Source organism: Planococcus citri, chromosome 2 (genome assembly GCF_950023065.1).
Source record: "Planococcus citri chromosome 2, ihPlaCitr1.1, whole genome shotgun sequence".
Lineage (NCBI taxonomy): Eukaryota > Metazoa > Arthropoda > Insecta > Hemiptera > Pseudococcidae > Planococcus > Planococcus citri.
Window position 1 is genome coordinate 6,712,742 of NC_088678.1, and position 27,246 is coordinate 6,739,987.

General features: G+C 34.8%; 2 protein-coding genes across 5 annotated transcripts in view; one reads left to right on the forward strand and one right to left on the reverse strand.

Annotated features, from left to right (window-relative positions):
- The window catches only part of Drep4 (DNA fragmentation factor-related protein 4), a 65,556-nt gene that overhangs the window by 444 nt on the left and 37,866 nt on the right, over positions 1-27,246 (forward strand). For 2 of the 4 annotated variants that reach the window (XM_065348224.1, XM_065348223.1), the window contains exons 3-5: positions 2,187-2,381; positions 5,263-5,647; positions 5,741-5,948. In XM_065348224.1, the coding sequence (XP_065204296.1) occupies positions 2,187-2,381; positions 5,263-5,647; positions 5,741-5,948 (788 nt within the window). Of the gene's footprint in view, positions 1-1,766; positions 2,085-2,186; positions 2,382-5,262; positions 5,648-5,740; positions 5,949-17,096; positions 23,574-27,246 lie in introns of those variants that run through there. The other 2 variants (XM_065348225.1, XM_065348222.1) reach the window with 2 other exon arrangements.
- On the reverse strand, positions 2-1,749 carry LOC135834358 (protein yellow-like). The gene is made up of 4 exons (XM_065348221.1): positions 1,600-1,749; positions 1,261-1,523; positions 324-1,050; positions 2-249 (listed from the first exon to the last, which is right to left on the reverse strand). The coding sequence occupies exons 1-4, from the start codon at positions 1,614-1,616 to the stop codon at positions 27-29; spliced, it is 1,230 nt and encodes a 409-aa protein (XP_065204293.1). The 5' UTR covers positions 1,617-1,749; the 3' UTR covers positions 2-26.

A 27,246-nucleotide genomic window follows, 5' to 3' on the forward strand; every position in this document is an offset into this window, starting at 1 on the left:
GTATAAATCTAGATACTCGTTTACTTTTACATCGAATCACACACAGTTCCTTTAATCATACTACGAATAGTACCGCTAAATATTCTAAAATTAATCTCATCCGAATCTAAAGTACTGTGTAGAAATTTCGGCTGATTGTTGAATATAGCCCAGAGTACTCCGTTCTTGTCTACTTCAACGTCCGATGGATAAATCAACGTTTTGTCTTCGGTAATCACTCCTTGGGTTTTCTCACTATATTCGTCTCCGCTAAAATGAAACGATTCCGGTCAACATAATTCATCATACAATCGTATCAGTTACTTTATTTATTCATCGTATACCTGAATGAATTCCAACAAGCGATCGCGTTCTTTGAAATCAACGTATAGAACAGGACACCGGTTTCTTCGTCGAAACTCGAAGCACACGACTGCGAGTTCAAACCTTTCGAACCCATTACTTTAAATTCGTAGAAACTCTTCGCTGTATCTAACGTTTTATTCTGGATTACTTTGGTAGGAACGGCGAACTGCATCAGACTAGCTAAAGGACTAAAATACAGTATTCGGTGATCGTCTCTGCCCACCGGTGACATCGATAAGCTAAAGATACCGTGCTGGCTCTGATAGTGGATCCCATCTATGTCTAAATCACCGCACAGAGGATCGAAATGAAAATAATTATGGCCAACTTTATGGAATTCTTGACTCTTCATGTTATAAACGATTAATTCGTAGTTGTTCGCATCTGCGATGTAGACGTAAGCGGTGTCACAGTTTGAAGAAGTAACATCGACTAGAATATCCGATAGGAATGGCTCGGTTTTGTAATCTGTCTTGGTTTTGATCTTCTGCGAATCTATTTGTAGGTTTGTTCGTAAATCGTATACGACGATGGCTGGATCAGTCTCGTGTTTGTGTTCAATTTGACCGGAATCTATGGCCCATAAACGATCGCAGTTGTCTACGTGGATGTTCAGTATCGACGTTATGTTACGTATTTGTAAATCGTGTACGTCCAGGTTCGGATACGGGATCAATTCTGGCGATTTTACTTCGGTTTCGGTATCTGTAAGATGGTCGAAGGATTATTTTAAAAGGAGTATCGTGAGAATTCATCGTTTATTACGAATTATGTTGAGTATTCGTTATAGGAAATCGTTTCAGAAAATCATCAAAGTGATCACGATCGAATTCCCTATTTCCCTTCCAATTTTGTCAACTTCGTTCGCTAATATGGTGCTGTATATTACGATGAAATATTCGATATTAACGTTACCAGTAAAGTTAACGACGATGTAAGACAACGAAGCCGGTACACCGAACTTGAATCTAGGAGTTGTAACGAAAATCTTCTCGTTCCATAAAGCAATCGAGGTAGGTATCGCGTTACCCTTCGTGTAAAGTCCATTTTCGATCATCGATTGTTTCTGCGTCTCGTTCTCGAAAGTAAATTCGATATTTTTCCAATTAAACATTTCTTTCATCCTCGTCCCAGTCATTTCTACTCGTTCGTTTTGGCTAGTGAAAATCAACATCAAGCTGCGGTGCAAGATAACCATTACGATAACCGGTTTGCCCCTTTTATTATGCACATATTTATTCTAGCCCTACTTACCATAAAACCCTCATCATCGTTTCCGACGTTTATTAGTCGATAATAAATTCTCCTCTGCGGTTCAGCCAACGAATATCTCAATCTAACACGATCGTCGTCGTACTGACCAAATATGTACTAGTGTTGTAATTATCGCCGGAGAATTTCATTTTAATTATGGCCAAAGCGTTGTGATAAATCTAACGCCGGTTTGTCGTAATTAATTTCGTATTTATAATTGTGGATCACCCTGTTCCTCTCGTTTCGTTCCTCTCGATGAGTCATTAATTTGTCATACTTAGTTTGTCTTTTATGACACGTTCGTGTCGACGATGGGGAAAAAATCTACATTGTTGTATTTATCAATGCGAAATGTATTGTTATTTGGTATCTCTACTGTGTGTTGAATTTTTATATGCGATCTTTTGGAATATTTACTCTACTTTGACTGTTATGATGAATGAAGGTGACTAGTTCATCTGTACTCCGAAAAGGAATTATACAAAGTATTCTCGTTCATCGACTAACATTTTGACCTCAACTAAATAACATAAGTAAATATTGTGTTATACCTAATTACCTACCTAATACTTATACTCTATTTCCAGACGTCGACATCATTTACAAAGCGTTGAAGTCATTCAACGTGGATCTTCTGAGAACAGCTGCCGAACATGTAAGGCCATTTCTAGACCAAGATACCCAAGAGAAGATTAAAATTTTAGCTCAATTTGTCAAAGATGAAGAACACTCGAAGAAAGCTGCACTGAGCAGGAAACTTGATCATCCGGAATGGTTCGAAGGTATGTCTTTATATTACAATATATTTGTGTATCTTTGTTTTTTAGAATTTTTTTTTTTTGAATTTTGTGGATTTCTTCATTTTTTTAATCGACTTGTTCTGGTTTTAAGAATGGGATTTTTCTGAAACGTCGAGGAATAATTTTGGTTTTATGGATATTCATTTGGAGAGGAAGTTATTTAAGGTAGTCTTTTTGGTTTCGATTTCGAATCAGAAATTATTAGACATTATGAGAAATAATTTTGTATTTTTTAGAATTAAATTCGGTTCTTGAAAAATTCGTCCCAAAAGCCTCCACCTCAGTAGTGAAAATGAAAAAAAAAAAAAAAAAAAAAAAAATTGAAAACAGTAAGTTGATTCCAACAAATGATAATTTTTCCAAAAAAAAAAAAAAAAAAAAAAAAATATAGAAATGTGAAAGGAAGGAGGCAAGCAACCCGGAATTTATTGCTTTTTTGGATTCAAAGTTGATTTTTTTCCAAAAGGTTTCAATATCGTAATAAATTGAAAAGTTCTGATGATTGAAAGTTGATGAATGAGCTGATAGTGAGATCAGAATAATGATGCAGAAAACTTCTAAGTAGGTATAGATGAATAAATAATTTTGGATCAGAATTGTGATTTTCTATGTAGACATGGATATAAAATGTCCGAGAAGTTCAAATTCAAATATTTCAACGAAAACATTCTTTCAGCATTTCTAAAAATTTTCGAGCTATAAATTAGGTCATGGTCACGATGTTCCAGGATTTTTGAAAAAAGGGAGTTGAAATGACGCGAATAATTCAAATATTTCGACGAACGTGTGTTTTGAGCGTATCGAAAAATTTTCAGCCCAAAATTGCATCACGATTTTGTGATTTTTGGCATTTTCGAAAAAAGTCTTCACATGTGATTTATCAAATTGGATTGAAATTTCACGAAAAATTTTGAGCGGTAAATTGGATCATGATTTTTGAGGATTTTTGAAAAAGGTGTCATGAAAATTTCGACGGGTCATTCCACCGCAATCAGTTTGGTCCCAGCCCCCTCAGAGGGCGGGTGGGGGGCTTCCATTATTTTCACATTGTCTCGTGGTACTCAACTTCAGCAGCCTATTTCTCCGAAACCATGATACTTTGATCAAAACTGATTTCACAGTTCGAAAGAGCATTGCATTTAGAACTTTTTAAGCATTTTGAAATTTTCAAAAGTTGAAAGTTGAACTTTCAAATTGAAAGTTTAAATTTCAAAATGGCGCTGTAAGTGGGAGTTACCATGTAAAATTTTGAAAAAATTTCCATAGTTGAAAATTTTGATGCTTTTTTGAAATATTCAAGTTTTGAGATGGGATCTCTTGATGGTGATGGAGCACCCCCACCCCCAATTTTGGGCGAAACTTTTGACAGAAAATCTGGGGCATGTGACGTATCGAATTCTATGTTTTTGGTGACGCTGAACACGAATATGACGTCAGATTTTTGATAGGACCCCATCCATGGCCCTCAGCACCTCCCCTAAAGGGGTAAAAGTTCAAAAAAGTGTTTTTACTCTTGCGACACATGGAATGGTATGTTTTTGGTGACGCTGAACACGAATTTGACGTCAGAGTTTTGATTGGACTTCATCCACGGCCCCCAACAGTTTTTTTTTGACTTTTACCTATTGGGGGAGGTTCTGGGGGCCATGGGTGAGGTCGATTTAAAAAAGTAATGGCAATATTCGTGTTCAGCGATATCGAAAACATACTATTTCATGTGTGACACGAATGTAACCATGTTTTTGGGGGTTACCCCCTTTGGGGACGTGCTGGGGGCCGTGGACGGGTCCAATCAAAAATCTGACGTCATATTCGTGTTCAGCGTCACCAAAAACATAGAATTCGATGTGTCACATGCCCCAGATTCTCTTTCAAAAGTTTTGCCCAAAATTGTGGGGTGGGGTGCTCCCCCTCCATTGAGAGATCCCATCTCGAAACTTGAATATTTCGAAAAAGCATCAAAAGGTTCATCTATAGAAATTTTTTCAAAATTTTAAATGGTAGCTCCCACTTACAGCGCCATTTTGAAATTTTCAAAATGCTTAAAAAGTTCTAAATGCAATGCCCTTTCGAACTGTGAAATCAGTTTCGATCAAAGTATCATAGTTTCGGAGGAATGGGCTGCTGAAGTTGAGTACCTCGAGACAATACGAAATCTGTCGCGATGTTTCCGATCAAGAACTATGAATTCGAGTTTAGTCTCAAAATTCAAAATTTGATATTTCTGATAACATTTTTACTCATTTTGATAGGTGACATGGCACCTTTTTCATAATCTCAAGAATATTGATTAGTTTGAGCTCAAAATTCTTCAATTGTTGTCAAAAAAAAGTGTCGATAGAAATTTTTGATTCTCAGGTGAAGTTTTAACCTAGTATTTTGATGACAACTTTTTTCAAAAATCCCGAAAATCATGATGAAATTTTGGGCTTACGATTCTTCAAAATGCTCGAAAAACATTCGAGTTGAATCATTGTGATTTTTTTGGGAAATTTTAACTCATTTTGAGAGATCACATGGCACTTTTTCAAAAATCGCGAACATCATGACTCAATTTTGGGCTTTATAGTTCGAAATTATTTTTCAAAATCGTTCGTACTAAATTGTGGAACAGCGAATGATTTTTCCATTGAGTCCTACTCTGAAGTGGGGCGGGGGGAGGGGCTAATTATGAGAAATTTTGTCGCAGAATTGTAGAATTTTGAAAAAAATGTAAATCAACTTTTTTTGTGGGGGGGGGGAGGAGGTTGGTGCAAAAAAATTGTCGAGAAAATCAACACAAGTACCTACGAATCAATTAATATCAAACATATACCATGTGCTTCTTTTCCTATTTAAATATGTCGAATTGATTTTATTACAGATTTAGAAACGTACGCCGAAACCAAAGAAGACTTTATGCGAAAACGAAGTCGCGGTCGAATCCAAAAATACCTCTACAACACCAGAGAAGCCATCAAGAATTCGCCTCTATACTGCAACGAGACGAAAAAAAATCTAGACACGGTATTCAGCGAATTTCACGCGAAACTGAAACGAGATGATTTCTTCGGTGGCTATTTCGATCGTTCAGACAACACCGGGAAATCGATGTGTGATAAAATTGGCGAATTTCCGTGCCAAGGATTATGGAATAAAGAGAACTGTTCTTATTTGGGAAACGAATTGGGTAACTTGCAGCATAAGATCAATCCTTACGCTAGTCGAGAAAATAGAGTTATATTTTCAATGTGGAATTTAGATCACAGGTTGGTCTCATTTGTGTGTGTGTGTGTGTTTTTTTTTTCATTTTCAAATCTGCAGTATTTTATACAGTGAAGAATTTTTCATGTTTTTTGTAGAATAGAAAGATCTAGAAGAGTAATTCCAGCGTTGATGCACGCCGCCCAAATATGTTGTCAAAAAGGGAAGAAATCGTATCGAGTCAATTCGCTGTATTTCTACGAACTTCTGTTTACGACGAAGAATTTGAAACTAGTTCACATCGTTTGTCACGACAAGAACGAGCATAGGTCAGCTATTTGCGACAGAAAACGTTATGTCAACGAGGTAAGCTAGTAAAAAACACTTCTCGTTTAGTTGGCGTTCAACTTGCTGGTCATTGTTCCGCTCCTGCAACGATTTTTCTGTGGTTTTTTAATCGGATTTTATGCGAAAGATGACAGTATGAGTTAATGTTAATATTAATATTTAAGACTGAAGTCCAGTGTTCAATGCACAACAAGATTTTATGTATATTGTGTAATTTACATATAAGTATACAGTAATTTGAAACGCTTCAACGGCATTGGGTGGTTCTACTTCTTGACTTAGGTACCTGTATTATCAAAGGTACAAATTAATTTGAAGGGACTCCATGTGGCCTTTAGTTGGTCTAATTTTCACAGGTGTCTTATGTCTGGTAGGTCCTCCTTTCCTTATTTTTCACTGTTTTTTGCTGGCAAACCCAGAAACCCAGCTTTTTTTTGACAAAATGTAGGAAAGTTGTTTTCAAAAAATCAAAGGTCAATCAGATTTTGAAAATTTCTTTTTTTCAAGTTCCCATTAAATGTAGATTATAGAACACCTTTTTACCTCCCATATCCCTCACCTCCAAATTTCAAAAAATTTCCTCCTGAAGAACTTACTACTGACAATCACATTTTAAAATTTAAGAATTCAAATTTTGAAAGCAATAATTTTGAAAAATGACATTGGTAATCACCATTATGAGTACCTATAACAGAGTACAAACAATACATATAATTTATAACACAATAAAACCATTACTGTATGTAATAATTAATAGGTAGGTAAACAACAAAGTACAACAACAATAAGTAAGGTAAAGAAACAAAAAACAATAAATTACTTACTTCAGTTACTTTCAAGCAGCACATCCCTGAATGGGCATGAGTCGCCATTCTCATATCTGGGATAGCAACCTCATTCAAATCGCTTTGGGGAGGTTCAGCTGCCCCCAGAACCTCGCAATTACAAAAAGCCTATTTTACTAGTTTCACGACAAACAACTTGAGAAAGGGTGAGCAAATCAAATCCAAAAGTCAACACGTTCCTACTACATAATTATGTTCATTCACAATTTAATTAATAAAATAACTAATTAAATATTCTTAATTCTATCAAACACTTACAAGAATTATAAAATTGAACAGTAATTAATTCAATTTTTCATCTCATTTTCTAGGGACATTTCTAGTCCATAGAACAATATTTTAAGCACTAAACAATTTCAAATTATTAATACATATAAGTAGTGTCTTTTAGATAAAATGAAGATAGAAAAATACAATTACTTACTTACTAAGTATATCTTGAACTTCTTTTGACTGTCATTGTCTGTTACAGTGTAGTTTCTACTAACTTTGTTAACAACTACCTCTTACTAGATGTGGATGGCTATGTTGAAATAGAATCCTCTAGTTTATTTTCATCCATTCCAAGAATTGGTGATTTCAATTTAAATTTCCCAGGCAATTTAATTTGAAATTCCTAGGATTGCTGGCAGATGCTACTTTTAATAGTTTTCTGCAAAAAAATGAAATATAATAATATGAAACAAGTTATTTCCCTTTATATTGAGTTGAATTGATTGAAATTTCTTTTAATATCAATTGATTCAAAATGTAACCCAAACTATTATAAGAAAATGTTAAAACACAGGTAAATCCCTTTAAGACTATTTCCAATGCACAGAGGTGTTTATTGCTTACACATATTTCAGTTTTCGATATTTTTTCAATTAAAAAAAAATATTTACCTATCTCATGTTTTTAATGAAAAAAAAACTTACTTACTATTGTAAAAATTACTGGGAATAAATAAATAGGTTACCTGGAATCCATGCATAAAAATCATAGAAGTTTGAGAAGCTACCACTCCTATCCATAATACAGTTTAATTTGGCTAGCTTTTCTTTAACCATTTCATTTACAAATTGGGAGGGGGGGGGATAAACTTGACGAAGTTTTGCAAAAATTGACGATTTCCAATTTTTTTTTTGATTTGAGATTTATAAAAACACCATTTTCCAATTTGGGACTTAGACCTGAGCTGCAGCTGCAGCCGCAGGTGCACTTTTTGAAATTGAGGTATAAATAAGTTTGATTTGTTGGCAAATGAAAAGAAAAAAACCATAACCCTTATTTTTAACTGTAACCTTTATTTTTTTTTGGTCATAACCTTAACCCTTAACCTTAACCTTATTTAATTATTTAGAACAAAAAAATACCCGCTAAAAATTAACCAATATTTTTATGCTCAAAACCAAAACCTCAAAACCGTAACCAATATTTATTTCATTTTGGTTTCCATCTCTGGAAAATTTTCCAAATGTTGCATGATCATACCTGCATACTGTTACGTTTGCTGTATTCCATAGCAAAATATTTGGCATATTCGTTTATGCACTGTATCCAATTTATTTGTCGCTGGTCATTGCAGTAATAATACACAGTGCAGGCCTGTAGCAGACAGTTGCTGATATTTACTTCGTGTGACGGATCGTACAATGCAATGCATTTGCCGATGCTCCTTACAGAACCATATTTCCTACATTTCTTGAGTACATGTTGTAATTTTTCATTGCCTATATTGGTACAGTATGGGTTCTTCGATGGCAATGGTGGCGACAATGACAATGAACTGTACTTACAAAATAACCAAATCTTAAAGAAAAAATCAAAACAATAATTACATAATTAAGGAGATATTTAATTACCATAGTGAGGAAAACATTTCAATAGTAATTGAAAACACATCATAAATAGTTTTCTATCTGTTAATATTGTAAAATAATGCCAACTTAGTACGTTTGAGACTATTTCCATGCACAGAGCTATTTATTGCGTAAACATATTTAAGTTCTGGATATTTTTTTAATTTTAAAAAAATATTTACCTCATGTGTTTAATGAAAAAAAAAACAAACTTAGGTACTAAAAATTACTGGGAATCCAGGTATAGAAATTGTAGTTTAACCAGCTTTTCTTTAGCCATCTATATGGCCAGTGTCTATACTGTAATCTACATATTGTGGTGTCCTTGAGAATCTGATTTCTGAGTTGAGTAGTACCAAACCCAAATTTAATTTGAAGCATGAAGCATTTAATTAATTTGAAATTGACACTAACCATTTATGATTCACCACGAATGTGAAATACATTAAAGGGTTGTAAATAATTTGATTTATGAAAACAAGTTTCTGTTTCATGTGAGTAGTGAAATCTTACATTATCCTTTTTTTGGGGGGATACCCCAGTCCTCTACCTTTTAGCAAGGTAGGGGAAGTTTATTAAGGAATATACATTACAGGACATCTCTTACACAAAGGTTTTTAAAATGTACTGACCTGTTAGTTGAGCTTAAAGCTCTGAAAAATGATGATTTGTATTTTCGAAAATCGCCTATACTCGGCGCGAAGAAAAAATACTCGGAGATGAAATAAAAACGCATGAGCACACGACGACATCAGTATTACAACTGTTTTTCTATATTTTTTAAAAGTATAAGAAAATACCATATTTCTACATACGAGGGAGACAAATTACCGCAAACCTCGCCCATTCCATCTCACCCTCGATTCTCACAGAGTGTAAAATGTACAGCAGGCGAGTGTCCGCTTAAAACCGATTAGTAGGATGTAAACATGACGAGCACTTAACTGCAACGTATTATTGATACATTCCAGAAGTCTCAGGCTTGCATTTCGATTTTTTTTTTTTTTAAATAATGCACACATACAGACGTTGCGATCCCTTCCGTGGGAACCGCGTAAAATTACGTACATGAACTTTGAAATCTACCATAATAAATCTATTTTTAAATCCTAATATTCTAAATCGTATTTCTAGTATTTTTTCTTAAAATAATGCATTACATATCAACAGATTCCCCCCGCTGAGACCGCAGGTCTCAGGAGAGAAAAAATGATAATTTTTAAACATCTTAAACATTTATTTCTAAACTACGTACACACAACGAAATTCAATTCAAATGCATAACCAAACCATCTTAAAAGTAATCTCTAAAATTAACCCCAAAAGTGTTGTTTTTTTTTTTTTTTTAATTACCTATTTATCCTCAGGGAGAATTACTAAATTAGTAATATTTCGTGAACGAATTTGTCCATCAAACTCCACATCTACCACACGAACTAATCCTTCCTTGTCAGGATACACTTTTCTTACAATTCCTAATGGCCATTTAAAGGGTTTTGGTTGATTGTTTTTAACAAAAACCAGCTGACCAACCTTAACATTTGGAACTCGATTTTTCCACTTATAACGTTGCTGCAATTGGTTCAAATAGTCCTTACTCCAAACAGACCAAAATCCTTTAAAGATATTTTGAATTAAAAGCAACCTACGACTCAAATTAACCTCTTCAGAATCAATAGCAGGTACTGACATAATATTACGACCAATCAAAAAATGGCTTGGAGTCAAGATCTCTGTACCCTGCTCTACACCTCCTTTGTAGCACAAAGGCCGCATATTTAGAACAGCTTCGATTTTTGCAAACAAGGTTCGAAATTCTTCTATATTCAATGCATTTTCCTTTGTAACAGCCACCAAGTGCTTTTTGAAGCTTTTCACCGCAGCTTCCCAAATACCTCCTTGATGAGGCGAAGCAGGTGGTATGAAACGCCATTCAAAATTTTCAGTAACAGAATAATCGAGCAACTTTTTCTCATCCAATTTGAGAAAATTTTTTGTACCAACGAAATTGGTACCATTGTCAGAATAAACGATTGCAGGCAAACCTCGACGAGAAACAAAAGTTTGAAAAGCTAATAAAAACTTTTCAGTTGATAAGCCTGACACAATTTCAATATGTACTGCCCTAACAGTGAGACAAACGAAAATTGCAGCATAAATCTGATTATATCGAGTAGATCTATGATCTGTGCATTTGCAAGTAAAGGGACCCGCAAAATCAACACCAACATAAGTGAAAGGTGGAGCAACAGTGACTCGTTCCTTCGGAAGTTGTCCCATGAATTGTTGTGCTGTTGCTGCCTTCATTCGAGTGCATAAAACACAATTACGAATTATGAATTTTACCAAATTAGCTGTGCCACCTACTAACCACATTTTCCACGAGATAAACGAAGCGATAAATCTGCGATTTGCGTGATAGTATTTTTCATGAATATACTCACAATACAATTTAGCCAGATGGCTTTTGGAGGAAAGGAGTATAGGGTGTTTAGACTGATCGGCTAGTGACGACTTATTTAGGCGACCACCTACACGCAAAACACCATCTTTATCTAGGTAAGGATCAAGGGAAAGTAAGGCACTTTTATTTTTCAACGGAAGGTTAATTTTTAGGCGTTCAATATCCTTGAAAAAGTGAATACTTTGGACAAAACAAACAACAATTTTTTCACTCTTCTCCACTTCCTCTTTCGACAATGTAGGCGACTCATTGATTGGCTCCAAATTACGAATTCTAGCTCTAAAATTTCTAATTTTTCTGCAAATGAGCGCAATGGCGCGAATCAACCTAAGGTAGGACGAAGATCGTGAAGTAAAATCATCTACAACACCAACACAAAATGCCACCTTAACTTTACGACGTTCTAGAGCTAGATGCGTGTCTAAATTTGGGATAGGATGAAAGGAACGATAATTCTCGTGGTATAAAAACTCAGGTCCATCAAACCATCTCGTTTTCCCAACAAATTCTTCCACTTTCAATCCTCGAGTTGCATCATCAGCAGGGTTTTCATTGCTCCTTACATAGGTCCACTGACAAAAGGGAAAAACATCCAAAATCGTTCGTACTCTATTAGAAACGAACGTTTTCCACTCATCAGGTGGTTTACTAAGCCAACAAAGCACCACAGTCGAGTCAGAAAAATTAATGATATTTTGAAGAGGAATTTTCAAATTATTTGCGATTCGAGACACCAAATCAACAAGCAATTTAGCTGCTTGCAGCTCAAGCTTTGGAATTGTCAATTCCTTAACTGGCGCTACTCTCGTTTTGGATGAAATAAGACGACAAAAAATTTTACCTTTTTCGTTTTGAGCGCAAATATATACTGCCGCACAATAGGCTTTATCACTCGCATCACAAAAACCAACAATTGTGCATTCAAAAGCACCAAAAATATATCGAGGGATTTTCACAAAATTCAAGTCAGTCAAATCTTTAATATACGAAACGAATAAGGTGGCTGTTTCAGGACTGACTGGGTCATCCCAATCCTTTCCTTCAAGCCAAACCTCTTTCAAAAGCAGTTTACCACGTACTAAAACTGGTGAAACTAATCCTATTGGGTCAAAAGTGCGAGAAATTAACGACAAAATAATTCTTTTTGTAACGATAGTTTGAGAATCTAAATCCTCAATTTTAACTTTGACTGAGTAGTCATCCTCCTCTGGCCTCCAAATTAAACCAAGAACAGGAACAGAACACAAACTTTCAGTCATAGTTTTAGAACCACTAGCTGCATGCAGCTTCAAATCAATATTATTTAATAATTCCTTTGAATTTGACGAATATTTCCTCAAAAGGAAACCAAATTTTTCCAGAGCAAGGTGCAAACCTCTCTGAATTCTTATTGCTTCCTCGATTGTTTGAGCACCACCAGTAAAATCATCCATGAAAAAATTATTTCGAATCAAAAATGCAAGAAAGGGGTCATAAGGTTCAACCATTCTAGCAATAATTTCCAAACACATGGTAGCAATAAACGAAGCAGGCCCTGTACCATAAGTGAGCGTATTCAACTGAAACTGTTTAATTATCTCAAAGACTGAATCCCTCCAAAAAATCGACTGATATTTCCTATCCTCAATTGCAACCCAAATCATGCGGTACATTTTTGCAATATCGGCTGAGAATACATATTTATACCAACGCATGTTTATCAAAATATCATACAAATCTCTTTGAATTTTTGGACCAACCATTAGGGATTCATTCAAGGATGGAGTTCCGGCTGTGGCGTTGAAAACGACTCTCAAAGGAGTTGTCTCACTGCCTTCTCGGATAACTGCCCTATGAGGCAAAAAACAAGCATCAGGATCATAATCGGGAATGAGTGACATGTGACCCATTTCCAAATACTCCTTCATGAAATCACTGTAAGAAATTTTTAATTTCTCACTCAACTTATTTTCCACTCTGCTCAAGGCCTTCAATGCAATCTTCCGATTATGAGCTATTTTACTTTTTTCCAACTTGAAAGGCAAACGAACACAAAACTTACCATCTTCCCCTATTTTGTAAGTTTCCTCAAAATGTTTCATACAACGATCAGCTTCAGAATCCTTGACCTTGGACACAATTTCTGCCTCTTCTATCTCCCAAAACTTTCTCAAATTTTCATCAATCGACTGTCGAGTAAAACCAACAAATTTTTCAGTTCCTTTCTGTAAAACTGTCCCTGAAACTATCCAACCAAATTGCGACAACCTCAAATCCAAAGTTCCTACTCTCAACGACTGATCTAAAATGCATTGGCCAAAATATTCAGCCCCAATAATCATGTCAATATTACTAATTGAAATATTGCGATTGAGGTAGGCGGGATCGGCTAAGGGAACATTACGTAAGGCATTTAAAACGTCTTTTGAAAATTCAGCATTGACTGTGTATTTCATGGCAGAGGCTGGAACGATATCCGCCTGCACCTCTAAACGAAATCTGTCCTTTTTAGACGAAACAATTAAATCGACACTCGACGATGTTTTTGTGCATGAAGCACCGACACGTCTTATAGATGAAACGATCGACGACCTTTTTGTAGGCAGGTTAAATTTCTTTACTGCCGCATCGGAAATAAAGGTAGCCTGTGAACAACTATCCAGCAAAACACGAAGCGTGCCAACGACATTACCACACACAAATCTCACAATAGCAGATGGCAACAAAACTGTTTTTTCCACATTTTTCTCTGTTGCCACGACACACGATAAAGATTCTTTCTCTGAAGCAGTAGCCTCGGACGATTTAGGCACTACAGGTTGTACAATGACTTTTGCATCTACTGATTTCTCCTTACTTTTTGGCCCATTTTGGGCACTTAAATTACTGCCAAAATGTAACAAGTAATTATGCGGATCTCCACACTGACAACGAAATTTTTGACTTTTGCAATTAGGAGACAAATGGCCATAGCTCAAACAAATCACGCATAGCGCTTTACTCTTACAAAAAAGTTGCCTCTCTTTAGGAGACATACTCAAAAACTCAGTACACGTATATATCGCATGCTCTCCATTACATTTCTTACAAGCAGGCTTTTTATTTGTAATAGCCACGAATGTTGATTTTTTATCCTTTTTAATCAAATTGCTACTAATCTTTCTCTCCTCAGTACGTTCATCTACAACATGAGCTCTACTTTGAAGAAATTTATCAAGATCTTTGAATTTTGGATAAAATTCCATATTTGTGTAAAAATTCTCCCAATCACGTTTTGTATTATCATCTAACTTCGAACGAATGAGAAATGCTAAAAACCTCGAAAATGTTGGATTTACCTCCTCGCCAATGGAAGTCAATCCTCGAATTACGCTATTAGTCGTATCTAAGAGATTTTGGATTCCATTTTCGTTTTTGATCGTTTCTAGGCTCACCAATTTTTTAAAGAAAGCACCAAGCACTGACCTCGGCTTACTAAACCTATAAATTACATGAGACCAAGCCTCAGCATACCCATCTCTAGAGATTTCGTAATGATCAACAATATTAGAAGCTTTCCCTACTAAACACTTTTTTAAAAAATATAGCTTACAGGTAGGACTGTAGTCGGCATTCTCATGAACTAAATTCTCGAACATTGATCTCCATTCCTGGAATTTGGTCGCGTCTCCATCAAAAGTAGGGGGTTCAATTTCTTTCATTATTGGCGCGTACCTGAAGCCGCTTGACGATCCATTTCCTGAACTACTGCTACTGTTACTATTGATAATTGATTCCTCAGAACGATTTTTATCCAAACCAGCTTTGATCCACGCAATTTTTGATTTGACATCGACTTCAAGCTCGGTGGCCACATCCATGTCAACGAAATATTCTTCTCTCATTTTCTTATCCTCGTCATCATCGGTTTTCAGCTTTACAATGATTTCCTCGGATAGGCTTTGGAATCTGGCATTTTCTGCTTCAATTTTTTGCACAATGGCTTCAAGTTTCACTAAACTTTCGAACGACGGTTCTGTTTTTTCGATATGAGCAACGACTTGATTTTTGTAACGCATCAAATTTTCATATTGGAACAATCGCTTCTTCTTTTGAGTTTCGGTCGCCATTTCGAATTTTTTTTTTCAATTTTTTAAACGAATTTTTATAATGACGAACGAACTATCGAATGCAAAAATTGGTACTTTTTTGCGGACTACATACGAACACGAAAATTGATTATTATTTTACTCGAAAACGACACGGTTCGCACAGTATCCGGCTCCTTCGGAGGACCATAATGTTAGTTGAGCTTAAAGCTCTGAAAAATGATGATTTGTATTTTCGAAAATCGCCTATACTCGGCGCGAAGAAAAAATACTCGGAGATGAAATAAAAACGCATGAGCACACGACGACATCAGTATTACAACTGTTTTTCTATATTTTTTAAAAGTATAAGAAAATACCATATTTCTACATACGAGGGAGACAAATTACCACAAACCTCGCCCATTCCATCTCACCCTCGATTCTCACAGAGTGTAAAATGTACAGCAGGCGAGTGTCCGCTTAAAACCAATTAGTAGGATGTAAACATGACGAGCACTTAACTGCAACGTATTATTGATACATTCCAGAAGTCTCAGGCTTGCATTTCGATTTTTTTTTTTTTAAATAATGCACACATACAGACGTTGCGATCCCTTCCGTGGGAACCGCGTAAAATTACGTACATGAACTTTGAAATCTACCATAATAAATCTATTTTTAAATCCTAATATTCTAAATCGTATTTCTAGTATTTTTTCTTAAAATAATGCATTACATATCAACATGACCCAAGAAATTAATTTTTGGAAACCTGATCACGACAACAAAAGTAAAAACAAATGGTAAATGAACAATTCAAATTTATTATTTTGATACAATATCTTCTAACCCTCAGGTAAAGCAAACAAAAGAAGGTAGCCTATGAATAAACAATGCAACCCAATTTATTAGTTCCGTTAATATAATTTTGTATTATCGGTGATTGGAGATACTATCCCTAAGCGGGTATAGTTCTCTGACATTTTGGTGTGTCAAAAATTGACAATTCGATCTATATCTGGGATAGAAAAATGCAGCTGTCTAAACAAAAGTGTCAAAGTGTATTGGGTACCACCGTAGTTGTCCTTTAATCAAGTACTGCTTGAAACCTACTTTAATCAACTTATTATACTGAATACATCGATACACAGTTTCTCCATTTATAGGCTTTGTGTAGAAGTATTTGCTAACTATGGTCCCCCTGGATTCACAACTGTCGTTATTTCAATGTAATTTGTTTTTTCTGGCATATCATCCCATTGAATAACGCTGATTACAGGTGGCGGTGTTGATGCTGGCAAATAAGCATTGTAGAATTCTATCCCAGATTTATTTTTCCACTTTATCATGTGTTTTTTAATAAAACTGTCATATTCATATGGTGTAATGTCCTCCACTTCCGAACCAACAGCAACTGTGGTAAATATTATGTGTATCATTATCGTTGCAATTATGATTACTCAGATCATCATGTCCCAAAGCAAATCAAAAATTTCATTAGTACCTGTACTGTTTACATACAAAAAAAGATGTAGGTAGCTGAAGTTATCCACACCCACAATAAAATGCACACCACTGATATATGCACACTGGCACAGTCCAGCCACACTATAAAACACCAAAAATATTTCCAGGGTTAAGTACCTATTTTTGACAGAAAATGACATTTAAAATTGTTCCATTATTTATGTATTATTATATTCTATTCAAATAAATATGCTGCGCTATTGCAATGATAAAAAAATTACAAAAAAATTATATAAAATTTAAAAATATAAGCATCAAAACATTATACTAACATACACACACAGATAATTGATAATGTCACTGATACCAGTGACATCATATCGCACCTTGGGAGTAATAAGGTTAAATCTGAAAAAAATCAATTTTGACATTTTTGCATTTTTTAAATTGTATTGTTGTCTGTGGTAATTGAGTACTTATAATCTGTTTTGGTTTAACAGATGAACAGCTCCATCAGTGCTGAGTTGGAATCTCCCACTACAAAGTTTTGTGATGTACCTATCCACAAATTAAGGAATCTCATTAAAGATGGATATGTATTTTCCATTGTTCGGAGAAGTCCTTGAAAGACTCGTTATTGTTTTGACGACAATTAATTATTTTCTTTATCATATCATGACTCGATACCTTAGTGAGATAAGATTGCAAAAATGTTTTAATAGATTCGGAATTTTCTTTGACCTCGCGTTCTTTGTAATCTTGTTTGGCCCGACGAACAATGAGTGTGGAAATAGCGATAATTAAAGCGGTATGGTATTCAAGCGGAGTAGTGTTAAGTGCGAGACAGGCTTGTGAGTAGAAGGTTTCTGCATCTTCGGCATTACCATCAAACTCGAATAAAGAAATCATTCTCATGCCTTTAGTGACGATGAGATCTTCGAGCTGATAAGCTTCGAGAGGAGACATACCCGCAGTACTAATGACTGGGGCTGACGTGGAAGAAGGAGTTTCATTAGTTTTAGTCATAATGAATAATAAAAGATAAACTTGATAGATTTCAAAATGTAGAAAGAAACTTGATGGATTGCAAATAATCTTGATGGATTTCAATTGATTGGAATCTTTATGTTCCCTTGGATAGACCAGGTGTTCCCTCAAGTGTGGACTGAAACCAAGTTTGAGTGGAAGTGATGGCAGAGATTCGTACGGACTGGAACCGAATAGAGTACAGGGCCCGAAAAAGTATTTAAAAGATTAAAAGATTGAAAAGATAGAAAGATCATCTGCGAGACAGAGGTAGACGTGTTGCCCAAACGAATGGCTGTCCTACCAACTGCGCCAATTTTTGTTACAACTTTAACAAAGATTGTATTTTTAAAAAGATTTATTTGTTCGGCTCCACATCGGAGTCCGAACCACACAAGTTAAAGTTACAACAAATGAATACAGACAAAACTGTATCTGATTAACATAGAATAACTCTAGAAGAAGTCTGCCTATACATGTGGAATACACGAGTATATATAGTATAAAGGTAGGGGAGTATATTAGTGATTATGAGAGGAAATATAGTATGAGAAACATAAACGGTTAAAGTAGAGACGTGTGCAATATTACGTCATTCTAATAATAAATATAACGTCATATAAGCGGGAGTCTTCGTGATACTTTGGGAAGACTTAGGAGAAATTTATGTCGTAGGAGAATCAGCGTAGCTGGGGCGATAACAGCATGCGAAGACCATCATTATGGTTGCTGCAAGTACTTGATTTGTTCCATCAGTAGATTTAGATGAAGCTGGGTTGTGTCAGGGCTCCTCTGGATCACACTGATGGCAGGTGTTGCTGGTTTGTTCGGAATTGAATCGCTGTTGAAGTAATTCATCATTCTATCTGCGGTTTTGGCGAGTTTTTCAACCTTGTCTTCAGAGCCAGCCAAGAGGCCAAGACAAATTGAATTTGCTGAGGAAGTAATTCGAGGAACATTGGGCACAGGAATTCATCCTGCATTTTACCTGCAGATAATGCTCCTATCCATTCCGGAACTCTAATCTCACTAGGATTGATCCGAGTAATCGTTATTCTACTTGTGACATTTCTGTAGACATATAATGAAAAAACATTAAAAGGTAATCATATGATAATTAAACATTTTAGTTTAGTATCTTGTTGAAAGATCATAAAGTTGTAATTCTGTTCTTTCTAAATGATCTTAGGCTCTGTATTCTTTCAACGTTATGCTCATAACATTTTTTTTTGTAACTACGTTTTTCATACCTGTCAAAAAAATTTCACATTTTTAAAATGTGGGTCTCAAAAAAAAAATATAAATAAGTAAAAAAATTAAAAATTATGTACTCATTGTTATATTCCAAAGCTCCAGCCACTGTTTCTTCGTCTACCTCCGATTTTTCTTCATTACCCCAGATGTAACCGATAATTCATCATCCTTTTCTGAGTACGTAGTCTGACATAATTGCAATGGAACAATATCATCCTCAGAAAAAGTATCCTCCATGGATATGTCATCTTTAATCATATATAATGGAAATTTATTGTTAAAAAATAAGACATTTTTCATATTTAATTTTATTTAAAAAAGCTCACTTTATAAGCTCTGTACTTACGCAGCCTCTGTTACTGCCTCATGTTGACCAATGTTCACATATTGTTTTTCCGCGCTTTCATACCCCCAATATCTGCAATAACGATTTGGGGTATCGTAATTCCTAAAAAAATATTCGGTAATAAATAATCATACTACTTTAAAAAAAAACAAAACTGTGTAACAGTAATAATTACATGTACTGTGACATCTCTAAATTTAAAAAAGTAATATTACATAAAATAATTATTTTCATGAATATACAGTGTGGTCCAGTAGCAAGGTATCAGTTCCTCGGAATTCCAGCTTTCAACGTTCAAAAGTTATTGGAGTTTAATGTTGTAGCAACGCGCAACAATAGTAGGTCTACTTATCACAAAGATGTAAACAACAAGTAAAACATTACGTTCCCTCACTTTGTAGAACTTTCAACTGTAGTAACTTTTGAACGGCGAAAGCTAGAATTCCGAGGAAAAAATCAAAAGAAAGCGTATAAAATGACGAATACTTTGCTATATAATAACACTTACGTGTTCGTTGAAAACATTGAGTAATTTCAATTCCAAGTATGGTTTTAGCTACGCATCTCTTGTTTCTATAGCTTTGAACTTGGATAACTTTTGAATGGTTAAAGCTGTAACTTTCAATGAACAATCATATTAAAGAGGATAAAATTTTGAATATTTTACAATGCTAATTCATTAATGGTTTCACTACAATTTCAGAGTGATTTTCATTTAAAGTCAAGGTATACACAAAAATCTAGGAGGGAAAACATTCGTTGAAACGTTCATAAGAACACAAAATTCATAAAACCTTATACCAATCAATAGAAAATTTAAGCTCCTTCAATTTATGACGTCTTAAAAATTCATCAAAACATTTCTTTTTTGAGAAAAATGAAAAAACTACTGAATTTCATTTTCCCCTCCAAGTCCGAATGCCCAATTTAATTCTCATTCTACGTAATGCCATCCGATCATCACTGGAAGTATGGTTTGTCCAGTAAATGCGGAAAAACTAAAAGACAAAATTTTCGGAGGATGGTACCATGCTACTGGGTCACCCTGAACAACAACTTACTCAATCTTTTCTGTAGGCCTAATGCCTATGTGTTGCTTTGCCTTTAAGTACTGAGAAGGTAAATAATTCTTACACTACACCCCACAATTTACCTGAAAATAATTTTCGCCCTACCATGAGGCTACTCCCACATACTTGAACTTAGGGTATACCTGTTTAATTGCCACTTCTACCTGAGGGTCTCAGGGTTACCATAACCATGATATCTGTTAGGTGTTTCAATGTAAAGTCTATGAGAAAATAACATTAATTAAAAATAAAATGCATAAGAATTATAATAATAATGGTACACTTACAAAGGGTCTGCTGTTGTTTCGGGAGTAGGGTACCGATGATTATTTTTTTTCCAGCATTATCTGAGGTCAAAATACCCTCCTCTGTGGATATCTCAACAGTTGAATAGCTTTATAAAAAGGACAAATTTATTTTTTTCAAAAAAATGGATTTTTTTTAATAAGCATATTTTTAAAATGAAATGGAATAATATTATTACTTTTCCGGAGTTGCTTCCGATCCTGAATACACTACTGCTACATATTCCATGGGAAAGATTTCACTACACATTGAATCAGATCTGTGTCATGAAAAATAAATTTTATTTTAAAAATGGATAATATTTTAAAAATAAAATAAAATAAAATAAAATAATACACATTCCATTATTTCCAGCTCATCTTGTTCATTTATTCCAAAACAATGTCCAATCAAGGCATTTACTACTTTACTAAACACACACATTTTCACAAAAATAATATCCAAGTTATTTAATTAAAAATCTGAGATTACCTACTTTGGTAATTTATTCAAACTTCAAGAAAATCAATCACAATTTCTAAAAAACCACACCCTGGAGGAATTTATGGAATTTATCAATAATTTGATTTTTTTAGACTTGGTCAGTAGGTCAGTATAACACCTAATTCAATTTTTTTAATTTTTAATTTTTTAATTGGGTAATTACTATTATTAATATGGTTTATTGATAGTAATGGATAATGTAAAAATACACTTTAAGGGGTTAAATGAGTATAAAATAATTATAGGATTATTTTATAATAGATACAAGCACAAGCTTCTACCTTACGATGCGCGTTAGTGATATAAGCAATAATTAATATTCATTAATGGATATGGAAGGTAGGTAATTGCTTACTATTGAAACTGTACACATTTCCTAGAAAATGTGTGATTAATTATGGTGAAACTACTCACCAGGCTCACATAATGTCCAAGTTTTCTGTCTCTTTCACGGGAGCTCACTAATACTAGGCTCGTCGACAGAAATGTATTACACGAGGTACCCTTTCAGACGAGAAGTATTTCCGATGGCTGATAGGATCGGAGAAATACCCAATGAAAATGCGATTAATTACGTACGATAATTTAAATCACAAGAGAAGATCATATTAACCACTAAAGAAGTGGGCGATATCTGAGAAAAAGGGGCTGAGTGTCCCACTAGGGGGACCTCATATGCCTACTCGCATCTACATAAAGTCACTTTTTGACCAAAGAACCAGCTCACCGGATTGCCGAGTCCAAAGATGGTTTGGCTCGCGTCCTCAACGCCTTATATACTTGTAGACGCATTGTTCGATGCGTTTGCCAGGGATGACTACGTCATGTAAATGTAGTAGGAGTTATCACATTACCATACTTGCAGTTGTGATATAGTTAGATCATTTTTAGGAAAATTTTTTTAGACTAGGGAATGTTAGTGAGCGGAAATAGGTATAGGAAATTTACATAAAGGATAAGTGGGATGGGTTTGATAGGAACAGAAAACCTACCTATATCTACATAATTTAATGCTCTGAATTTATGAAGAGAACTTTCAAGTAATTCCATTACCAAAGATTGGGGAATAAACTATTTACAAAGTAGACAGAGTCTACGATCACGTTACTACAGTTTTGGACCATGTCCTAGTAAACAATTCGAATATGTAATTAGAAATTACGATCAATTAACTACTCAAGTAGGAATTAGATGGTTATACTTGTAAATCTATCCATAGATTATTTGTAATTTTTTAAACTAGGTCTATTTAAATCCTTCACTGGATTATCTGAATTATTAACTTACAAACTAAACCAATACCTTGATTATCTCATTGCAAATTAATACAAAGTCTTTTTCCTAGACTATCTTGTACTCGGGCATTTTGAAGAGAGACCTAAATACTGACCGGAACTACGGCATGAGGAATTACCTCAGCCTAGCCAGTATGCTCGAAATAATGTACTCACTCCATATATAATATTCAGATTCTAGAGATGAAAAATGTCCATGGTAAATAATTCACTCGCGAATACCGAAACAATTAAATCATTTTATTTCGAATAAACAATTCGAGTAAATGTTCAAAATAATAACATAATAAAAATAGGTAAAAGAAAAAATAGCGATCGAATGAAACACGTTCTTATTATTCGAATATATATAACATACTGAAGCTAGGTATGTAACTTCCTAGCGTCATAAGTCCTCAATTTTCCAACCCACGATTTTAACCTTGAAAAGGTTCATCGAATTTATGCAAGTGTAATTGCCTAACTATTTTCATTTAGGCATCTTTACACTACACAGTCTTAGGGAGTTATTCTATTAATCATCGCTAGGGTGATGATTAATTTAATCATCTCTAAGGCGATGAAGGCATATTTCCTCATATCACGTGGCTAAATTAACAATTTAGTATTTTCTGTTAATTTCACGACTTGGTAATTGGGACTGTCTTTTTTCCTTATCCCATGTAGAAATGAGCTGAAGCAGCCTTTACTGCTTATACCTATCAATTGTCAAGCCAGCTCTATTATTCAGCATAACCTCATCAAAGAGAACTAACCCCTTCATTTGAGAAACAATTTCTGGTTTTCAAATTGCATCAATTTTAACACCTCCTAGCTGTAAAAACCCCAAGTTAACCACTTCAATTATTTGACTAAAATCAAGGCTTGTAAGTTTTGATTCTGATTCAGGGGTTGTACCACTAGCTGCTGTAATCTTTGCCACCTCAATGAGAGTTTGGGAAAATAGGTACATAAGTGAATAATTTTATCTAATATTAAAAAATCAACTATTTAATAAATTATATGAAGCGTTTTCAAATTACTTAAAACATTGTGATACTTTAATATATTTAAAAGAGAGTGAGAGAATTACCCAATGAATTGTGATATTTTGTATGTACCTACTTATTTAAATGAAAGTAAGAGTAGAATACTTAAATGATTTTAATGGAAACATTGAACTATTTTTGTAAAATATATCATTCGTTTTTGTGGCTACCTATGATTTTTGCACCTTTTTTTTCTGGTGAAGATAGATCCTGTTCCTATTTCATGTATAACAGGATCCACAGATGAATGAACATCGTCAAGTCCGAAAGTCCATATTTCGATGTTCATACTTTTTGTATTTCTTCATATTTTGAGCAAACTACTTTTTGGGCTTCGAGAGGTCAGTTTTAATTTTGGGTTGAACAAATTTTAGAATCAAAGCATTATTTCAAATGATGATTTCAATCATTAGGTACTGTAAAACTTTGCAAAATTAGACAAAGGAGGTTGAAATTCATATTAAAAAGTTACAACACACCCAGAAACAGCCCCAGCTTAACATCTGATTCATCATGGTAAATTTACTGAAGTGGTACACGAAACAAATGGGTCACATACAATAAAAGGTGACAAAGAGGGCACTCCTCAGTATGGCTGAAGAAAAAGCCTCACCGGGATTAACCCTTTTTCGCGACGCCTACTATTTTGTTGTTAAAAGTGTAATATTTCACTAATCTATTAAGATTGATTGTCTAAAGCTATTTCTTGGATAAGCAGCAGTGCAGCGTAAACGTACTACTGCAGTATAAATACAGAGAAAGGCAAACATGCCTGGCAAGGGTGAGTTATAGCAGTGGTGAAAAAGTTTCAAGTATTTCGAAAGAAACTCGTTAAAGATGAGGGTTCGTGAAAAGTTGATTAATTTCAATTTAAAACATCACAAACGAGAGACTGATTAAAATGAGAATATATTTCGCGTTGAAACGACCCAACTTATAGGACGACCATTTAGCTCACAGTGAATTGAAATTGGGTATGGGGTAGCATGACATAAGATTACCATGGCGTGAACTTTGACAAAAGTGTACTTACCTTACGTTGTGTATTATCACGGCATAAATTTCAACATCGTTTATCAGAAAACGAAGGCGTTTGGCAATGAACGATTAATTAGCGAAAAATTACCCGACCTGGTTTATGAAGTACTTTGAAATAGCAAGAGACCTGTCAAGACTTTGGGAAAATGTGCGTGCAACGCCAAGTGCACGGAAAATGCATCGTGTGAGTGTCGTGGTTTTCCTGCAGCAAAATAAATTTTCATTCGTCAGCGAGGGTTGTACATAAATGACGTAAATTATACCTACCCACCACACGTTGAAATGGAAACAGTAGGCCTAAGTAGGAGGTGGATTGGAATTTACATCGATGTGAATTTTTCTCTTTGACGAAGAATGGAGGCGTACAAGGTATGGAATGCCGAACGCATTCACTTTTGTTGTTTTTTGCTTGATTGCATTTTGAATGTTGGGGGTTTTGCTTCAACTATCCTTAAGAATTTGTCAAGTTTGTTAACGTCGCTATATCTGTTGGTATGAGTCCGGTTGTAATGCTATTAGACGTCAGTCGTGTGTTTATGCGTTTATGCTGTACGTTCTCGCGTTACAAGTGTTATCAATTGCGATAAGTATCGTTAATATTCGAGCGCAGTGGAAGTGATTTTATATCTCAGACCGTTTTTTAAACCAGTAGAAACGCTCATTTGTTTGCCAATTTTTACCCGTTTTTTCGAACAGATTTCGCAACATGAACGAAGAGTTTATCAATGAGCTAAAAACAATGATGAATGACGTGAAGGAGATTATGTCCACAGTTAAGAGTACGGATGCAAAGGTAGCGGACTTCACCGAGAGAATGTCTAAGGTAGAAAATGATAATAAAGAAATTAAGAAAAATTACGAAAAGCTACAGGATCAGTTGAATGATCTTAATCAGTATAGTCGGATAGAGAATATCATAATCAACGGCATCCCTCAGAACGAAGACGAAAATATACGTGCATTGGTCATGTTAGTGGCTGAAAAATTAAACGTTACTCTATACGAATACGACATATCAACTGCTCATCGTTTGCCATGTAAACCGGATAAAACACCTGCTATTATCGCTCGCCTCAACAATCGAGATAAGAAATCGGAGATGATTACAAATTCACGTATTTTAAGAATTAACTGTAAAGACTTGAATCTCGCATCACCAGCTCCTATTTTCGTGAACGAGCATCTTACTTCAAGAAACATGGCGATTCATCGACAAGCTCTACATCTTAAGAAATTAAAAATCATAACAAGAGTCCACGTGAAGGAAGGAAAAGTCTTGATACAAGAAGAGGATAATGGAATTTTCACGAGGATATCTCACCTTTCTCAGCTGAGCTTACTCGAACCTGATAAGGAGGAGAATGTTCAATTAAAATCATCGTCTAGTGAAAATGATCAAGTGAAGCAGCGTTTACGATCAAACTCCAAGCCAACACTGACACTATCACAACTAAGTGGAAGACATAATAGAGGAGGATCGAGGAGTAAATCCAAATCACGTACAGGCAGATAGATACCGGACTCCGCTTACCCAGAACGGCTAGTCACCGAGGGTGAGAATGATGCTAAGCAGTCTCTTTCCATAAAATTAGCTACTCTCAATGTTCGTACACTGAAAACTGAAGAAAATTTGATCGAATTAGAAGAAGCTTTTGGTGAAGGTGGTATTCAGGTTCTAGGTCTTTCAGAAGTAAGGCGTGAGGGCGAATCTATACAAATAACTAAAAATAATCACCTTCTGGCACACTCAAATTGTGAAAATGGTCAGAGAGGAGTTGGTTTTTTGGTACATAAGAATCTAATAAAAGATATAAATGAATTTAGACCTATAACAGACCGAATTGCTCTACTAAATATAGTTTTGGGGGGAATTGAAACAAAAATTATACAGGTCTATGCACCCACTTCAGCTTCAACTGAACTAGATATTGAGAATTTTTATGAAAAATTAAGAGAAGTAATCAATAAACAGAGCGAGAGCTCAAAAGATATTTTTATCATGGGTGATTTCAATAGTCAAATAGGTAAGGGCAAAAATGAAGATGAATGTGTAATTGGAAGGTATGGATATGGTAAAAGAAATAAGAGGGGTTGGAGGTTGTTGAGGTTTTGTGAAGAATTTAATCTGAAAATAATAAATACCTTCTACAAAAAGAGAGAAGGACGTTTATGGACCTGGATATCACCGAACCAAGAGTTCAAAGCTCAGATCGACTACATTATAGCCACAAATGACGTTGTTTATGTAAAAAATTGCGAGGCAAAGAACTTTAGTTACTACTCTGATCACAGGATAGTTATATGCATGCTAAATCTACAAAAATCAAAAAAGTTTAGAGTCTGTAACTCCAAACACAACTACAAAATTGATAAGGAGAATGCTTTGGCCTATAAAAAGGAAATAAACACACAAATACTAAATGACCCTACAAAAAATATTGAAGAAACTATCAAAAATGCAAGTGAAAAAGTAGCAAACAAACCAAAAAAACAAAGCAATAACGGAATACCTACAGACATCAGAGAAATGATAAAAAATAGGGAAAAAATGAAACGTATAAAAAACAAAACAGACCATGAAAAAATAGAACTAAATATACTATGCAAACTAATAAAGAAATCTCTGAGAGAATATAATGACAAGAGGAAAACAGACATAATTAGGGGTATTTTAGAATCAACAAAAAGTACAAAAGCAATAAAAAAGAGTCTAATGATGGGTAAAACTTGGACAATTTATTTAAATGACAAAAATGGTTTGAAACAATACAATAGGAAAAGAATGAACGAAATTGCAACTGATT

What these genes read in the sequence shown, in the direction of transcription:
- LOC135834358 (XM_065348221.1), bottom strand. An exon ending in CATCGTCGTTAACTTTACTG is followed by an intron (nt 1,051 to 1,260) that starts GTAACGTTAATA and finishes ACCATCTTACAG; the next exon opens with ATACCGAAACCGAAGTAAAA. An exon ending in GCTTGTTGGAATTCATTCAG is followed by an intron (nt 250 to 323) that starts GTATACGATGAA and finishes GTTTCATTTTAG; the next exon opens with CGGAGACGAATATAGTGAGA.